This window comes from Cryptomeria japonica, chromosome 3, assembly GCF_030272615.1.
Source record: "Cryptomeria japonica chromosome 3, Sugi_1.0, whole genome shotgun sequence".
Lineage (NCBI taxonomy): Eukaryota > Viridiplantae > Streptophyta > Pinopsida > Cupressales > Cupressaceae > Cryptomeria > Cryptomeria japonica.
The window spans coordinates 469168973-469188363 of record NC_081407.1 but is presented as its reverse complement, the minus strand read 5'-3'; the positions used below and the strand labels follow the sequence as shown (position 1 = coordinate 469188363).

Sequence of the window (19391 nt, the reverse complement as noted above, 5' to 3'; positions counted from 1 at the left end):
CCCATCGAGAGATTTAACAAGAAATATCTTGAATTGCACTTTAAAGAGCTTGCATAGCTGAAAGCCTAATATAATATGGCTTCCTTGACACATACATCTCAAAGTTTTAGAGGCTTTTGGTGATGCTTCCTGATATCACAAAGAGGAGGCTTATGGTACTTTTTAGTGAAAGACTAATTAAGCCAATGAGGGGATTGATTTAGGCATTTGATCCACCAAGATTGCAAGAGGCTATGTAGAAGGTTAGGAGTATGGAGCTTGCTGCCCCAAAAACAAATTCTCATCCAAGACCTTCTAGTATGATAAAGATAAGAAGCTTGATAACAAGGAAAACATTCAGCCCAAATAACCCTCTTCAAAGAAGTTGATTGATGACCCCAAAAGAGAGCTAAGGAAGAAAAACCTTTCTTTTACATGTAAGGAGCCATGGGCACAAGGACATAAGTGCTTCAAGAAAGGGAAAAAATGTCAATTGGAAGCATATTCAGCCAATAATTTTGAATCAGGAAATTCAGACCAGTAAGCTGAAAGAGAGGAAAGAGAGGAAAGTGAAGAAGAAGAAGAATAAGTAGAAGAGTCTAGGGAAGAGAAGAAAAGTGGAGGTACACTTGCTAGGCTCTCTAGTATGAAAAGAAATAATTCATTCAGGGTTAGAGTTATGTTGAAAGGGCACCAAATTGTTGCTCTTATTGATAGAAGTGCTACTCATAATTTCATTGATGAAAACATTGTGGCACAAATAAGGCAATGTAACGTCATGTTCTGGTCAACTTAGGAAATTGGGACAATTAACTTACAAAGATTAAATGCAAGAGACTTTTTTCCTTAAAGTCTCTCTTTAACACTAGGAATGATGATCTATGATAACACTTATGAATGCTTATGTATATAATTGATAACTATATCACTACTATTGTAATGTCCCCCTTCTAGATTTGCCTTAGATGAAACCTTACAATCACAATTACCATAAATTAGGGTTAGGGAAATGACTTACAAGTAGTTATTTCTTCATTATGCTCTTGAATATAAATCTTGCAACCATCACATAGAAAACACAAGAGTATACATGTATACATATAAAACCAATGACATTGTTGGATTTTGCTATAGTATATAGATATATCTCCTACATTACTATTACTATCAAACATATTTTGAGCATAGAGATAGGGACATGATAGGTTTGACCGAGCCAACCCATACTAAGCCCAAGAGTAGATCTTTGGCCCTCTTGGTCTGATGGTAGGACTTAAACATCCACCCGAGATATCCTACTTAGTAGGGTGCTTGTCCAATCTAAGCCCAAGAGCAAGACTTTGACATCCACCCAAGGTATCCTACTTAGATGGCAACCTTATACCCTCTTATCCACCACATAGCTCATCATGGTAGGAATGGTATGGAGATCGTACTGGGGTTCTCGACTTTGACCCTCTTGGCCTTGGTGGTTGGACTTTGACATCCACCCAAGGTATCTTACTTAGATGGCAAACTTATACCCTCTTATCTACCTCTTCCCCTTCCATCCAAGATGAGGTTCAACATTTGCCTACCTTTAAAATGTACTAAAGATGATTGTTCTATCTAACATTGTCATACATGTTGTGATTAATAATGGCGTTGAGATTCTATTCATACAAATAATATGATATTAATTGTTGGAAGCATGAGCTTGTATGGTTGTCATTGATGTCAAGCCTGGTTATTCAGAATGATGTTGGTCTGGATATGCCTTTCGTTGTTGCACTTGTGCTTTGTGCTGCAAATTGAGTTGAGTACTATTGGTGTTGGTTGTGGCATTTTCCTTTGGATAGTTATCTTTGTTCTCTGGTAGGGAGTGTGTCTGTCAGAGTGGTCCAAAACGCTTGTGGTGCCCTCCGGATATGTTGCAGATTGTGTTGCGGTTTAGTGGATGTTGTTTCATGGCATGTATAGTGTTCTCAATATGTTTCTCAAATGATTACTTTGTTCCGCAAGAGAGCTTTGTTGATTTATGTTCAAGATATTCAGTTATGTTGTGACTCGATATGTCCGATTAAGTTATCTTAGTTGGATCACATTCTTTTGCTCCGGATATGAGTTGGAAGTTGTATTGGGATGTAGTTGCGGGTCTCACCTTGGTGTGTGGAGATCTATATGGAGTGTTTTGGATCAAAAGATGTTTTGTGGCCGACTGATTGCTATATCTACACGTTACGTTTGATAACGACTTTGGAGAATGTCCTAGTGTGTGCGGTTTGTTGAATAAATCTTGGAAGGATGTATTGCAATATGTTTTGGTTCCCTCTTTCTCCTGGAGTTGACCGTTTTGAGTACTTTTGGTCTAGGTGGCTTATTTTGTATAGTATTGCTTATTCTGTTTTGGCCGATCCTCAATGAGGTTTTCAATGTTATATCTCATATTTAAGGTGTGGATGGATGAGTTGTGGAGCGATGGAAAAGCGAATTGTATGTGAATGATATGCAAGCAGATCTGAGATGTGAATGTGCGAAAGTTAGTTTGAGAAGAGCTTTGAAAGTGATATATTCAGTGAGACAGTGTGTTGTGATAGCATAAGTTATTAGAGATGTTTGCCATGATGTTGGTTACTTGATCTAGTTGCTCAAGGACAATTTCATGTTCAAGAGAATCCTTCTCAATTTGAATTCAGCTTTTTCCTTCGTTGTAGATTGATAGTGAGTCCCTTGGCAGCAGTTTGTATCTTGCCCTGAAGAAGTGATCTTCAACAGAGCAAGTTCTGATTTTGTATCTTGCCTAAGGTTGTGCACCTTAGTTTGCAAGTCTGAAGCAGTGAGTTGTTTGGCAAGAACCCATATTCATTGTAAACTGTTGATATATATTGTGAGTTAGATTCTCATCGTGGTTTTTCCCTGTTTGAGTTTTCCACGTAAATTTGGTGTTGTGTTGATGGTTGATGCTCATGTGTTGATGATTATTGTGGTGTTTTTAAGTAAGTTAATGTTGTTTATAATTAATCTGTTTTGAAGTTTCGGATTGATTCACCCCCCCCCCCCCTCTTAGTCCTGTCATGCGTTCAACAATTGGTATCAGACCATTGGTTCCTCTTTGGAAAGCTTAACCACTTGAGGTAGATTTGGAAATGGCACATGAACTTCATGTTGAAGCACCAATGTTTGATGGAACAAATTTTCCTTATTGGAAGGAAAGAATGGAATCTTACTTGGAGACATTAAATAATGGAATCTGGGGTATTACTCAGACTGGTTACTAATGACCTCAGAATGGACCTTCGAATCTAGATGAAATTAAGGTTCGAGAGACAAATGCCAAAGCTAGAACAATACTTATCAGTTGTCTAAGTGATGAAGTATTTGGTAAGGTTAAAGGTTTGAAAGAAGCTAAGGAAGTTTGGAACAAGTTATGCATATGAAGGTGATCCGAAGACTCGGCAAGCTAGGCTCTTGAATTTGAAACAAAAATTTGAAGGTTTTAGAATGCTTGATGATGAAAGTGTTGAGAACTACATACACAAAATGAATGATACTCTGGAAGCTATCCCAGTTGTTGGTGGAATCTTAGAAGAAAGCGAAGTTATCAGAAAGATCCTATTTACATTGATCAAACCCTACAAATTGAAGAAATGTGCTATTGAAGAATGTCACGATTTGAACAACTATTCGATTGATTAGCTTATCGAAATGTGTCTGCCTATAAAATTGGAGAGATGGAAGATATAAAATCCTACCAGAAGGAAGCTATATTCAATGTGTCAAGGATATCAGGAGATGAACCAAAAACAAGTGAAAACCTAGATGAGATTGAGGCGAACTTTGTAAGAAGACTAAAGAGAGGAACTAGAAAGTAGAAAGATAAGTTGCTCTTAAAGTGCTTTAATTATGGAAGAATTGGTCATCATGCTTCTAAATGTATACATAAAGAAGACTATAGAAAATCTAATGATGATGAAAAGAAAAGTAGATATAGAAGACATGACTTTAAGAGAAGGACGGATTATAGAGATAAAGGGAAAAAGAGTTTTTGTTCTATGGAGACACATTCATTTGAAGAAGAAGATGGTGAGGACTTGAATGAAGAATCTTTATTCTTAGTTATAGAGGAGAAGAATCAGAAATAGGTTCGAAAGACTGGAAGAGAAGACTGCATTGCATGCTAAGGTACAACCAAGATTGTGCATCATTCACTATGGATGTTCAAATCACATGACAAGAGATAAGGACAAGTTCATTAAACTCAAGAAGTATGATGGTGGAACAGTGAAGTTTGTAGGAGAGGAAGTTGCACCAATTTGTCGAATAGGAAGTATCTCGATTGATGGTAAGCATAAAACTAACGATGTTTATCATGTAGAAGGTTTGAAATAGTTTGTTAAATGTTAGTCAAATGTGCAATAGATGTTATGAAGTTGTGTTAACAAATACCGGATGTATAATCAAAAAAGGAAAAACTAGAAAGATGGTAGCAAAAGGCATTAGAACAAATAGAAATTTATATTACATAAAGGACAAAAGTGGAAATAGATGTTTTTTGACTTAGAGAAATGAATGTTAGTTATGGCATAAAAGGATGGGACATGTTAACTTTGACAACATGATAAAAATCAATAATAGTAAAGCAGTGAGAGATTTGCAGAAGTTTGTCAAGCCTATTGATATTGTGTGCGGGGAGTGTCAATTAGGGAACCAGACAAAGAGAAGTTTCAAGAACAAGGAATATTCTACTTCATACCTCTTGGAAATGATTCATACAAATCTGTGCGGGCCTACAAGGACAAGTGGACTTTATGGAGAAAGGTATTTCATGTTATTTATTGATGATTACTCTAGGATGACATGGGTTACATTTTTGAAAGACAAATCTGAAGCTTTTGAAAGGTTTAAAGTTTTCAAATCAACGGTAGAAAATCAAGTTGATGCTAAAATCAAGTGTTTAAGATTTGATAGAGGTGGAGGATTTACTTCAAATGAATTTGACAATTTTTGTGAGGAATATGGTATTAGAAGACATTTTTCTACTTTGAGAACCCCTCAATAGAATGGTGTAGTAGAAAGGAAGAATGGGACTATTATTGAGATGGCTAGAACTATGATGAAGGATACTAACTTGGCTAATGTGTATTGGAAAGAAGCTATGTATAATGTTGTTTACATTTTAACAAGGTACAAATAAGAGTAAATCATACTAAGACACCTTATGAGCTATGGAATGGAAGACCTCCTATTGTGAAGTATTTCAAAATCTTTGGGAGTAAGTGCTATATCAGAAGAGATGAAAATGATCTTGGAAAGTTTGATACCAGAGCAAATGAAGGAGTATTTTTGGGATATGCTACAAATAGAAAAACCTATCGGTGTTACAATAAGAGACTGAATAAGCTAGTGGAGAGAACAAATGTTAAAGTATGTGAGACATGGGATCAAACTTCCCCTGAACACATTCAAGAGACTAAATTTGAGATCATTCCAGTTCTTGTAGAAGAAAAGACAAAACCAGAAAAGATAGATGGAACTGAAGAAGATAAAGAACCAAAGCAAGCAATCAAGACTCCGAAGTATGTGAAAATTCAAATAAAGACATGAAGTCTACAAGCAAGAGAAGGTTCGAATTGGTGTCCAAAACAAGACTAGATTCATTTCCAAAAACACAAAAAATAAAACTAAGAGTTTGGCTTCTTTATTAGCATGAGCATTGGCGTTTCATTTTCTCACAAATCGCTTCTCAATGCTGAAAGTTAAAGCTTAGGAAATAATTTCTTTCAAAACTTTAAGGAAAAATTCGAAGTAGAAGACAAATTCTGGGAGAATTCCAAGCCAATTTTGACACTTGGAGACAAAGTTGAAGGCGATTCCTTAAAGCAATTTAAGGAATTTTATTGAAATTCTCAAGTTTACTAAGGATTGAAGGCAGATTTTTTTTTAGAATTCCAATTTCTTTCAGACTTAAAGACAACTTTCAGTCAGAATTTCTAATTTTCCAGACTTGCAAGAGAATTCTCATTTTAGATTCTTCAATATTTACTCAAGGCCATCTTACTTTTTGCGCTTTTATGTAGATTCGAAGGCAAAATTTTCACAATCAGACTTAATTTCAATTTCCAAAATTTCACTAAGTCTAATTTTTAGTTACAATTACATTTCTAGAATTTCATAAGTTAAATCAGAATTATCCTTTGAAATTCCATCAAACTTTGCACTCTATCTTGGAAACAAACATCAAACCCCCTATTTCTTTTAAACTTAGAAATTTTCATGTTTTTAAGGTGATAGATGTCGACTCAAGAAGGGATTTCCACAGAGGTGGAGATGAAGTTAAATAACAAAGGACCGCAACTAGAGTCCAAGATTGTGACAAAATGGAAGAAGGTTGAAGATACCAACCTTGGCCTTGTGGACCTCAAAGACTTCAAGAAAAGAAGAAGGCAAAGAAATATTCCTTAATCTATAAAGATGGCACAGGATCTCGTTCAGTACAGGTGACCATTTCAAAAGTTGACAAAAGAAAAGAGGAAATCACTCCTGAACATTACGAGTTAATGACTGTGGACTTAGGTCCTACTACAAAGGAGCAAGAAGTCCAAGAGTTATATGATTTCGGCACATGGTATCATGCCTTGGTGGCTAGAGGAGAAGTCTTGGAAAAGATGAAGATTGATGGTGCCAGAATAGAAGAAACAATCAAAGAAATCCAAGACAAAGTCTTTGTCACAGTCTTCGATGTGCTTAAGCAGGAAATAGTTCGAGACAAGGACATGGATGTAGAAAACCAAAAGCCAAAGTTCAAAGCAACTTCTTCACTTCTACAAATCCAATCCAAAAGCAACATTTTAGCAAGGCATCCTCATTTTTGTCCATTGAGGATGGCTTTCGAAAACTGGAAATGGATTGGATAGCCACTTTGCCACATGTGAAGATGAGATGGACCTGATGGAATACAAGATCGACATTTTGCCAAGTGTCCCTGTAATGTCCCCTTTCTAGCACATGTTGTTTGAGGTTGTTGTTAGCCTATTTCTCCATGGCCCCGTAGGCCAACCAAGACATTTAAGGGATCTTGAGGATATTCGGCCTAGACAGTTTTAGTTGCAGGCGATTCTGAGGTGTTTTGATGTGTTTTTGGGATACTTACTATTTATAGTAAGTCAGTTGGGCCAGGACAAGATCATCATTGATTCATGAATAATAACCTATCAATGGTTATTGATGATAATTGATTTGAGATTTTAATAATCATTTGTGATTATTAATTAATTTATCAATAAAGTTAAGTTATAAAGTTAAATTAAAATATTTTTTATTGATGTGGGAACTTAAGTTAAAAGTGAAAGTAATTTAAATATTAAAACTTCCCTTTATTAAAGTATGTGGAGACATGAATGTTAAAGGGAAAAAGTATATCTTTTATTCCACATTGGTTGGAAAGTGTGTGAGCTCTCCCTGGAAAGCTATAAAAGGCTCTTAAGAGCTCATTTATGGGCATGCTTGGTTGATTTGATATTTTGTGAATATATTGGAGAGTTCATCTTCAAGGATTTGTGAAGACGAAACCCCTTGTGAATGACATTCTTCTCGCTGTTGCAAGACATAGTCAGGAGGATTAAAGGTGTTTCTACTTCAGAAAGCACATTGAGCTTGATTTCTAGGTTTTGGTTGCATTCAAGGAAGATTTTAATGTTTGCATTCTAAGTATTGACTAAGTTGGAGGGCATTGCTGAAAGACAAGATCATTTCTGTCATTCGCAATATTGTTGGGCCGTACTTTATTGGTTACTTCTGCTGGCCAATTTTTGTTGTCTACACCCTTTTCCAAACATGTTAATGCTGGTTGTGCCTTCTATTGTGTCGTACAAGTCTGGAGAAGGCCGTACAAGTCTGGAACCCACTTAAAAGGAGTCGTACAAGTCTATAGCAAGTTCAATGGAGTCGTATAGGTCTGAAGATCGATTGGATATAGCTACACTTGCTGGATAAGTGCCATACAGATCTGAGAAGAATTTCCAGGGTGGCTGTACTAGCTAGAGGAAGTGCCATAATGATTTGGAGATCACTGGAGGTGGGACGTGAGGGTCTTGGAAGAGAATATTTCTGATTACATATTAGCTGGTCTTAATCTTATCTGGAACAGCATTGGGGTATGCACGTACATTGTAATGTTATTATCAATTGAATTGAATCAATAAATTATCTGCTGTTAGACTTTCCAGTTCTTAATCTACTGTGTTCACAGAATATACTTGCTAGAAGAGTGGTAGTGAACTGTGACATTGTTGTCAGCTGTTGTAATCTGCATTAGTCTTGTTAAATTTATATATATTCCTGCATTGTCTATTGTATTGTGTTATACATTATCATTCAAGCAAATCAGAAATTTACATAGAACTCAGAAAAATCAGACCACTAGAAGCTTACATGCCAAGTGTTTGACAAAATGACAAATAACCCAAGCTAAAAAAATAAGTGCAGAAAGGACAGGGGTTCTTATAGTCCCAATGGAAGAGCTCAACCCCATAGTGACCAGGTTTATTGAATTTGCTGCCAAAGAAAAGGATAAGGGATGCCCACTTCTAGAAGAAAGCTGGATTTAATAGTTGTTTATTTCTCATTGGTCCGTTTTGGATAACTATTGTACCTTGCCTTAGAGTTTAATGTTTTACTCTTGGCCGTTGATCTTGGATCAATCTAAGTTGTTGCTTTGTAATGGGGTGTCTATATAAACCCTCCTCTTTTCATTTGTTAGAGGGGGGTTTCCGAGAAATTGTTGTAGTGATACTTGTTAAGTAATAGACATAATTCATTGTTCAATATGTTGGTGAATCTTTATCCAGTTTTGCAAGTTAGCATGGTTTCTTGGCTCTCATTAGATTAGATTTAATTTTCAAGTTGATAGATTGAATGAAAGATTGATGAAATTGCTTAATGTGGAGTTGATGTGTTCATACTTTTTATAATTGGATGATTTTCAATTATTTTGCAAAGTTAGCCTGAACAAGTATATGAAAATCTAACTTCTATTACTATATTCATTGTTTAATATGTTGGTGAATATAAGTGGTATGAAAATATTTTGAATACCTTAGAAGATAGCACTATTCTTGTGTAGTTGTTGAATTTGGAGAAACAAGAATTGGTTTAAATTCCACTTTTACAATTTATGTCTCCAGAGTTCATAGGATTAGCTTAGAATTAGAATTACCTTCCTAAACCCTCACCCTTTTTTCCTTTTTTTCAAGTCTTAGTAGAAGTGGGATTGAAAAGAACTTATTGCAAAATCATTCCAAAAAAGAAGAAAGTTACAAGTGTCAGCAATCAGCGGAATCCTTAGATTGATTTACTCCTTGAACAATTATGTAAGTTCCCCTTGAGATTACAAGCAAATCACAACGAACCAAATGAGAGTATCCATATGCATTTGGGAACCTTGGAGTTGTCTTTGTGATCACACAGTTCAGCTGTTTAGCACATAGAAGATTTTGATCAAGAGAGAATAGGATATCTCTGGGTATTTTATTGTGTTGAACGTGCATAAAAACCACACCAAGTAGCTACACCCAGGATCATCAACATGGGTCGTTGGGAACTAAAGATAATGGGAAAGGCATACCATGGGAGGTTATGGATCAAGACGGTGAAAATGATGCTGCCATTACCTTTGCTTACAAACATCTTATGAGTCATTCTAACCATTAATGGCCACATGCACGGACCAGCCAAGACTTCACTAATCTCAAGTTGGCGAATAAGTTGTGCAAATTTGAGGGTAAAAAACTACTACAGGCTTTAGGATAGAAAAAACCATTTCAGGATTTTGAAGATGAAATGGTCAATGAGTGAAAGCACGTTGAATTAGCAGTGAATCAACACAATGACAGGATTTTAAAGTATTTTATCAATATGGGGATTCAAGGGCATTAAGAATTTTGTCCTTTTTAAAGGAAAATCTCTATAGTTAGAAAAAAGGGTTTAAATTTCCATAGCTCCTTGACATGATATGCTCTGTGGCCATAAAATGATTTAAAGTACTCATGCTTTAATTATCTAACAATGACTACTTATAGACCGCATGGACCACTCATCAAAACTTGCGAACTCTCCATTGAAACAATACTCTCCCAAGAATTAAGACCAAGACCAAGACCAAAACAAAACCAACTAGGAGGGGGGTCCATGTTGTCACATGGGGCATCTGTGCAAGGCACAACATCTTCCTAGGTTCAAATCCATGATTTTTGCAAGTGACCCAAGGTACTTGACTGATTCATGAAAATGAACCACTTTTAATTTTCAAATTCAAATTTAAAGCTAACCTGACCCTTCTTACTAGTCATTGTATGGCAACTCTAATCACAAAAATATCACTTGCCACCTTTGGAGTTGTATTAAAAGGACCAACCTTAGTTTATTTTTTACACATCTAGTACTTAGCTCCTAGAGATCATTCAAAGAGCATCTTGCATTAAAATGGAGAGTTTATTACTACATTACTTTCTTGCATAAACATCTAGGGCATTCTCCACACAACTATTTATTCTTTTTGCTCCCTGTTCATAGCCATTAAATCAGTCTGTCCAAGTGTTTGACCAAAGGAGAAAATACCTTGCCAAGCAAACTCCCCAAAGCTGTTCGTAAACACTGCCAGTCATACAAAACAAATCCTAGGCATTCAGGAAAACCAAAAAGAAAAACATCAAAGTTTAGCAGAGATTGGATCTGCACACCAAACTTCAGATCCACAAGCTCGGGTTACATCTGCAGTCATGCAAATCACTTCCGCAGTCACAACTGATCCAGTGACAAAAAGGTGGTTATCCAATCATGAGACATTTGTTTGGTAATCCATGATTTGTCTGCACTTTGATGAATTAATTTCATTTTGATGAATCAGTTATTTGATACTGGGGTATTTTTCTGATTATTAATGTTTAGTTAATTTATTCTAGGGGTTTATGTACAAGGAATTTTATTTGCCTCTTTTAAATTGTGAACTCAGCAATGCTATAACTTTTTTAAACTAAGACATCACACTCAAAAACTTTAAACATATCATCTTCAAAAAGCATAGTAAAATTTAAAACAAGAGCAGTATTTCTAATTTTTTCATACATTGATATGTTTTTGAATGCAGTCCTTGGGAACTTTAGAGTAAATTCACCTTGGATCAGGTGTGCCTACGAATTTGGATGTATATCAGATGTAACCTACTTTCAGTCAGGTACACTCATGCTTCCGACCATGCATTTTGCTCTTGAATTTAGCATTTTTTTGTCAAATGAATTGTTTATAGGAAAAGTCACATTTATTCTAGAACATGTTCAACATTAACTCTATGGAAATCCCCACATAAATCCATTCAAAGTGCAAGTTATGGATCACAAGGAAAATAAAAAATTAAGCTTATGTCTAGAAATCAGAACCAACATGCTCAACAACAAAAATGTTGTCTGGAGGCAACATTATTTTCTTGTAGGATTTTACTAAAAATGGTTCAAGATTTACTTCATTCCAAGGAACAATAAACAATATGATGATCTCTTAGGATGAGCGCCAAAGTTTTCCCAACTCCAACAAATTTCTTTCATAGATTTTGTCTCTTATAAACATTATCATCACAAACAATTATCCTAATTATCCCAAAACTCCCCCATAAATGCTGAATATCGTCCCTCACTAGGCCCATTTAGTATGTCCATAAACAATGCAACCCAACAAAATATTATCAATGTCCACCACTGATATTCAACATGCTATTTCCCCAATCACTTTTTCTCTTCATAAATCCTTCACCAAATTGTGTTTAACCCTACCTCCACACATAATCCCCCAAAAATTATACCTCCCACATTCTGCTTTTCTTTTAGACCATGGATCTCTTCGACACATCATCATTATCATTTTCAAGCATTAATGCAAACCTCCTTTTTCCCTTCAGAGTTTCGAATGCTAATTCTTAGCAAAAAGTGGACTCAAAATTGCTTTCCATACTTCATGAATTCTCAAAAGGCAATCCAGAATTAGAACAAGATGCTGAGACACACACACACCCACAATACTTTCTTGGAGACAAGCCTCTTACACTCCATGTAGTTGGGAAGTGATGAGAGACAAAAATACAATGAATATTTGTATTCAAAGGATGAATGCCATTACAAAAGTCATAATCACACACTCCCGGTGATTACCTCCCTGCTTCTATCAGAGAGCATATGACGAAAAATTCTCAAAGTAATGAAGAACAAGATAAATTGCAAATCACCCATAGCATCATGTATTTCCCAAGTAAGCTCCAACCACACTCACATGTGAGACAACAACTAGCAATAGGATCCAATCCAGAGACCAATAGCACCTAACCTGCAAAAGTTACACACAATAAATCAGGAAACTTGATCTCATCCTCCTCGTGACTATCACCACCCCAAGAAAAAATACATTTTTTGTACTCTCATTTTGGGAATCTTCGTGTAGATATTGTATAGATGTTCTTTTCTGTAAGCTTCTATGCTCTTTTCTTTCAAAGTGAACAGAAGTGAACAATTCAATAGCTTTTTTGTGGTTATGGCTAGGCTTCTTATTATTCTCCCCTTTTTTATGTGTATTCCAACAAATTTCTTCATTATTTATTCTTGTATCTGCCACTCTTGCACTCCATGAAGCTAGTCTAATCTATTGATATTCCCCTTCCATATAATTATTTCCTTACAGTAATACAATTTTTTACTTTATCAATAAAAAATGACAATATCTTAGTCCTAAAGTCATATGGAATGTGGATTAATGAAAAAATGAAATTTATTTACATGAACAATCCATGCAAATACAACAAAATGAAAAGCTTCTGTTTTTATTATGCAGGATTGAGGAATGCAAGTGTGATGGTAATGTTACATTTCAAATTTTCAACACATAGTTTGTTAATATTTAATATCAGTGGCACAGGCTCATGATTAGAAATGTTTGAAAAGGATAAAAGTGTTCTGCAAATCTGAAATAGAAATTCTGACAGTTTGTCAATCTTAGACATGAGGGTGGAAAACTAATCCTAGTCTCAACTTAAAAAATCCTTCTACTTCTAATTAAAGAATTTGATTAAATTGTGTTGTCAATTTACCATTTGACTGCCCCTGAGTCAATTTCACTATATACGTGAAAGATTGGATAGATGAATTACTGACACCACTCAGTATAAAATATATAATGTCCAATCTATGATATCATTGATACTAGAGCCATAAAATTAAGATAAGGAAGCTCTATTGTTGTCGTCACCTCTTGCTTAAATGAGATTACAAGTATACCTTGTGCCAAAACCTCGAATATAATAAATGTAATACTGAATGTTCTGCCCCTCCTACATAAACATCAACAGGACCCCAGTACCTTCAACATAGACAAAAAACGGCCCATTACTATGGAATATATGACTAATAATGCATAGGCCAAAACATAATAGAAAGATCAGATAAGGATTTCCTAATTGAGAAAATACACACCTTTGGGTTGTAGATGAAAATTGAAAAGATTAAAAAAATAAAGTTCAAATTTCTCATTTTCATTTTCATCAGCAAAAGAGTCTTACCGCTCCTTTGATTTATCAACCAATGCTTGAGAATTTTTTGGGTCCATAAACCTCAAGTAGTACCTGTCAGCCATGCACGTATATATGTGAAAATCAGACCTTATGACTATATACACAAACACACACTACACATATATGTGCATGCATGCCCACAAACCCACACACACTAGAATTTTTAAATAAATAAGAAAATGCGCTCCTAAGAAATAATTATGAATCACTATTAATTTCCAACATTCACAAAATGCTATATAAGAATGACAAAATAAATATGCAAATATTATCTCATATTTGCAGTAGTACCACAAATGCATGCTTCAACATTTTCATAATTATATTGATTCATATACCCATAAATCACAAAATTATTTACCAAAGCAAGAAAGACGCCATATACCTTTGTAGCAATCCCAAATGTCAAAATTTATGTATTCCATTAAAAAACCTGATTATTGCCATACCGATTAAACATCATTTCTTAGATAAGTAATACCTCTCCTATTTACAATGATTACCATACAAATCAAACCTCATTTCCAAGAAGAGTATTGCCTCTCCTATTGATAGCAATTACCTGATATGGTCAAAAACTAAGGTAAAAGCAATAATCTTTGATTTCAAAAGATAAAAGCCCATGGTCTAGATGGCTTTCTGGTCAGTTTCTTACAAAAGATATGGCATATCATTAACAAAATATAGTGGGAGGTAATGAGAATTGTAGGAGGAAGAAGTCAATTTAGGAGTGTAACTCCATTTTAGCACTTAGTCGGATTTTGGTTACAATAATGCCTTCCATTCTATTTCCAAAATCGCAAGTTGATGGGAAATAGGCTTAAAAAAAGGCCATCCTATTATCATTTTGGTTGATCAAGGTGAAATTGTGGTAGGAAGGTAGGCCCCAAATGGGTTTTTGATAGTTCATGAAACAATCCACCCATGGCATCATAAAGATTAAATTTGGAATGATAATGAGATTGGATACGAATAAGGCTTATGATAAGGTCAACTTGGCAATTTGCATAGGATTTTGGATAGATATGGATTCCCAAGACATTGGAGCAGTTGCATTTCTTGCTACTCCTCATTTTCGTCTCACAAGATTATGGTAGGCTTGTTATGGGACCCCCATCTCTTCTAATTGATTATGTTGGCTGAAGTTAGGGGAAGAGCAATTAGTAAAGCTAACTTTTAGGGCTGCCTTAATGGCATCCATATTGCTTGTAACCTAAAGGATATACTCCACTTGTGACTTTTCAATGAAATTTTATTAAGTAAAGATCCTAGCTTGGATGAGGCCCATAAAATAATAGCCATCCTTTAAAAATAGGAATGTGTAGCATGTCATAATATTAATGCATTAACACCAATATTCCCCTAGTGTTGCAACATCAAATTCAAACAATCCTATTTTCTTCGAGTTCGTCTCCTCCCTAGCCACTATGGGCATGCTTTCATTCAAAATAAGATGAGTAGGAAAGTGTGTCAACCATTGACCCTAGAAAATAATCCTTCATAGAAACATCAAAAGATCAATGCCAACATATAAGTTTGATGCCTTGTCTTCCTCCATAGGCCTAACTGACAGGAATGTGTCAAGTTTGTGAACCCAAGATCTAGCACTAACTTTCTTGCTACAATCAAAAGTAGGTAAGGAGACCTTATTCAGAGCATCTTTAAATTCCAGAGGCTATGGGCCTTGCCTAGTTTGACCTCTAGGCCTCCTCTCCTACCTCTCCAAGCAGTATCTGGCTTTGTCCTTCTGCTGGTTCATAAATTGGTTTAGGTTCATTTACTATCTTGCTTCAGCCGGAAGCACTCTATACTCATCATATGACACCATGACATCATCTGTGATGTGTGTCTCTACTTCCTCTACCTCTGGAACCGCTTCTTCAACTGGCCTTGGTGAAAAACAAGTCTTAGAGGCCGGTCAGATCTGGTGTTCGCTGTCCTAACAGCATTAGAGGCTATCCTTGTTGATAATTACGGGCATCACTTCTAACTCCATCTTGTCTTTGTGCCTGCAGTTGTTGGATCCTTAAATTTCCAATTGCAGCTAGAAGCTGCTACTGAGACTTCATAAATGTTTCCAACATTTGTTGTTGTTGTTGTGCCACAATATCCTGAAGGCTCGGTTGACCACATCATCATTTCTCTGTTCAACCATGTTGCCAGAATCAAACAATGGATCCTCCTCTTCTTCCAACTGTTGTTCGGACCTACTCCTGGTGAAGTATCTATGCGATCCTAACCCTCTCGAGTGCATAGAAACATTTCAAACTGACATGCAACTGAATAGAAGCAACATGCAACCATAAATTCTGACATGCAACTGCTTTGATCATCCTCAAACCATCATGCACAGGGAATACCACACAGGCTGGCAGGAAAGGTGGCTTTGATACCACTGATATATGCTCTCTACTATAGCTTGTGAAGTTTTGCCAGGGATTGTGATCTTACAAGGATTTTTTGGTTTTATAACATGGATGATATTAAGCATTCCACTAAACAAACTTGCAAAGATGATCAAGTACAGAATTCTCTAAAGGAAAATGTTGAGCTACAAAGCTTATGTATTAATATATAAGAATTTCTGTATTTTATAAATTTATATCACCAATTACTCTACTATAACAAATCAACAATTCTCTCACTAGGTACACAAAGCATATACCCAAAATCTATAAGATATTTCTCATATATCTGCAGCTAAATTTTCTTCACATGCAACACGTGGCAGGCAATTTGTTGTAGCTGTAGGCAGCTAAATTGACCAAGAATAGCCTGCGATTCCAATCCACACTAACACGTCCCAATTACTAGTGCTGGCTTGGCTGAGTCGAACTATAGAAAAGCTCCAGAAATTGTCTCTGTGTGCAGTCCAAACCTTTCCAGAAACCCTCAATCATTGACTGAAGAATTTCGTTGCCTTGTGCTGACTGAGTTGCCACCTTAGGCGCTGGATTGAAAGGCTGATTTCAACAAATTTGGTGATTGAATATGGCAGATATGCTCTGGGATTTCGTCTAGAACAAAAAGCACCAGGGGTTTTGTCCTGAGAAAATCTGCCTTGAAGCAATTTGCAGAGAGAAGTAATCAATAATAAATATAACTCAAAATGAATTCCTCAAAAAGCTTGATGCCTTATACATTTAGCTCCTCAATCCTCAAAAAGTAGTTTGATGCATCTAGACTCCATATTGCAGCGACTTAGGCAATATAATTAATGTTTGCATTAATTATTAAATTAGCCCCCATGATGAACTCACCTAGAAGAAATAACATTATGACTTAAAAATGGCCCATTATTATTCATAATGAATAATTGAATATATTTACACTAAACTTTAGCTTTTTCCTCCTTTTATTTAACTAAATACTTAATCCCCTTTATTAACTTAATGCTTTAGCCTATGGGGAAAATAGATAATAGGCTAGCATTATTATTTATTTGTTCATTGACTTGCTAAGTGAGAAGGGTCATTACACTGAAACTGGATGCCATGGTAGTTTATTGCTGATAATGATTGTCGAGTTGCTATTTCTTGGACATCATTCTATTTTCCTATGGGCTGAGCAATCATAAGGTATATTGTGGCATGGAACAAGGGGGGCAAGAAACTTAGTTTAAGTTACTGTAGCTGGAAATTATATGGTGGGCGTGAGAGCTTCCTCTGAGCAAATGCTATCATAAGCTAGACATGTAAACCAAAGAGCAGGTTGTCTGAGTTTAAAAGCCTCATAGACAGATTTGTGGTAACCTCACAGTCATATGTGTTGGGCGCCAAACGTTTCCAGTGAGTCCAGTTGTTATTGGAGCCATGCTGGAATTTCTGAAGCTTTGTGCCTAGGCATGGGAACTCATTTGAGAGTTTATTGAGGGTCTGAGTCATTTGCAGCTTGCTGGGCACTTTCACTGTGGTGGGCATTGAGATTTGGGCATACATTTCATGTATAGTCATTAGAAATAGGAAGCTGTTCATGTACAGTCTTTTGGCAATCTTTCTGCACTACACAATATGTATTTTGCTGCTCAGAAGGTCAGAATATAAATCAGTCTCTATCTCTGTAATTTTGTCAATACAATCAGCATTAAGTTATTGGATATCACTGTTATCAGTTACTCTCTTGGCACAATTGTTCCTGGATATTTAAATTTATTGCAAGCCAAACAACACGCAAATATGCAATATATAAACCTATCAGGCAAACTGTTTGACAAAATGAACAATGGGAAAAGTGCACATTCTTGATAAAAAAATTGCTAAGAATTTTACAACCAGATTTGAGAAAAACAAGTTTTCCTAGCTTGATACTCTGATGCATAAAAGTAGTTGTTACTACTAGAAAAAGGAGCTGATGCATTTTCCTTTCTCTCTTAATCTACTAACAAGTTCTGGAATTCACGAAAGTGCAAGATACACTAAAATCTATTGTATCTTCACTTTAGTATCACACTTACCAGATTTTTTACGTTCAAAATTTCAAACAAAGACAAATTTGAATATTTTACTGTACGTGATTTTATTTTTGTCTCTATTATTAAAACCATCATATTCAATTAGAACCAAGTTTGCTGCAGCAAAAAATTACATATAGTTCAACTCAATTTGTAGACACCTAAAATTGTCCTGTCTAATTAAATAAATAATTTATTTATTTAAATATTTAATCCTAAGTCTTCTATTAATTAAATAAATTCTTATTTATTTAATAAATTCATTAATCCTCTTCTAAGCTTTTTTTAATTTAAATAAATGCTTTTATTTATTTAAATTGTCCTTTTCCTAAATTAAATAAATAAAATTTTCTACCCATGACACATGTCACTCATCTCTTAATTCTTCTCTTACCTACCCCCTTTATTATTCAATTATTTCCTTTACCTACCCTTAAATTCTAGCCGACCATTTATCTTCTTCACCTCTTAATCTTATCCCTCCATTTCCTACAGTGTCTTCTATATAAGAGGATACTCTCCTTCATTATTAACCCTAATCGTCTAATTGTCTAATCACCTAACGATGCAATCAAGCCTTCTTGCAACCAAGCTATCAACCACATTTTTGTTCTTTGTTGAGCTCTTGTACACATAAAATCTGAGAGCAAATATATCAAACAAGATCAATGGAGATAGGAGACAATGGAAATTGAAACCCTACTTGACATGTGAATGGTAATATTCGTTTATTTTGTTTATTTGCATGGTCTTAGGTATCTTCATTTGTGTATGGTGGATTGCTTTCATTGTTAGGCTAGGGTTTTGTGGTTGATCCTTGTTAGTCTTTCAATATTATTGTTTTCACTATCCATTTTCACCAAATACATTTTGGCACGCCTGGTGGGAAATGGATTTTTGTTAGATCTATGTTTTTTTTGCAGGTTTTTCTTACATTTCTGGAAATATCTTGAAATTCTACAGGTGGTTTGTTCTTTATAAATTTAATTTTGATGCAAAAGAACTCGTGGAAAATCAGATTTTTGGATTTGTCAAAAAACGTATTGTCGAAGGCTCCTATTTCATAAAGTCATTTGGGATTTCTAAAACTTTACCTAGCTTGTGTGCTTGCAGGAGGGGTATCATTTCAAAACTACTAACAAGTTTGGTGCAGGACCTTTGGCAAATATTTTGATTTTGAAATTGCTTGCTTTGTCTTCTTTAGTCTAGCAAAACACTTGAATTGGTGCTTTAAAATTAACAAGTGTCTTTTGTGTCTTGAGCAATAGGCTTTTTTTGTTTTACCTTTTAGAGGCCCTACCTCCTGAGTAGCCCCAAAGGCCAGATGAGAGAGAACGACCCAAGTGGTAACGGGCTAAAGCCAAGCTCTTCCAAGCC

General features: G+C 35.5%; 1 protein-coding gene across 2 annotated transcripts in view; it reads right to left on the bottom strand.

The window, feature by feature from the left end:
• The window catches only part of LOC131041365 (leucine--tRNA ligase, chloroplastic/mitochondrial), a 304431-nt gene that overhangs the window by 67380 nt on the left and 217660 nt on the right, over window positions 1-19391 (bottom strand). The window contains exons 12-14 of one of the 2 annotated variants that reach the window (XM_057974409.2): window positions 13553-13615; window positions 13272-13353; window positions 12274-12327 (exon numbers count right to left, since the gene is read on the bottom strand). In XM_057974409.2, the coding sequence (XP_057830392.2) occupies window positions 12274-12327; window positions 13272-13353; window positions 13553-13615 (199 nt within the window). The remainder of the gene's footprint in view (window positions 1-12273; window positions 12328-13271; window positions 13354-13552; window positions 13616-19391) is intronic. The other variant, XM_057974410.2, reaches the window with a different exon arrangement.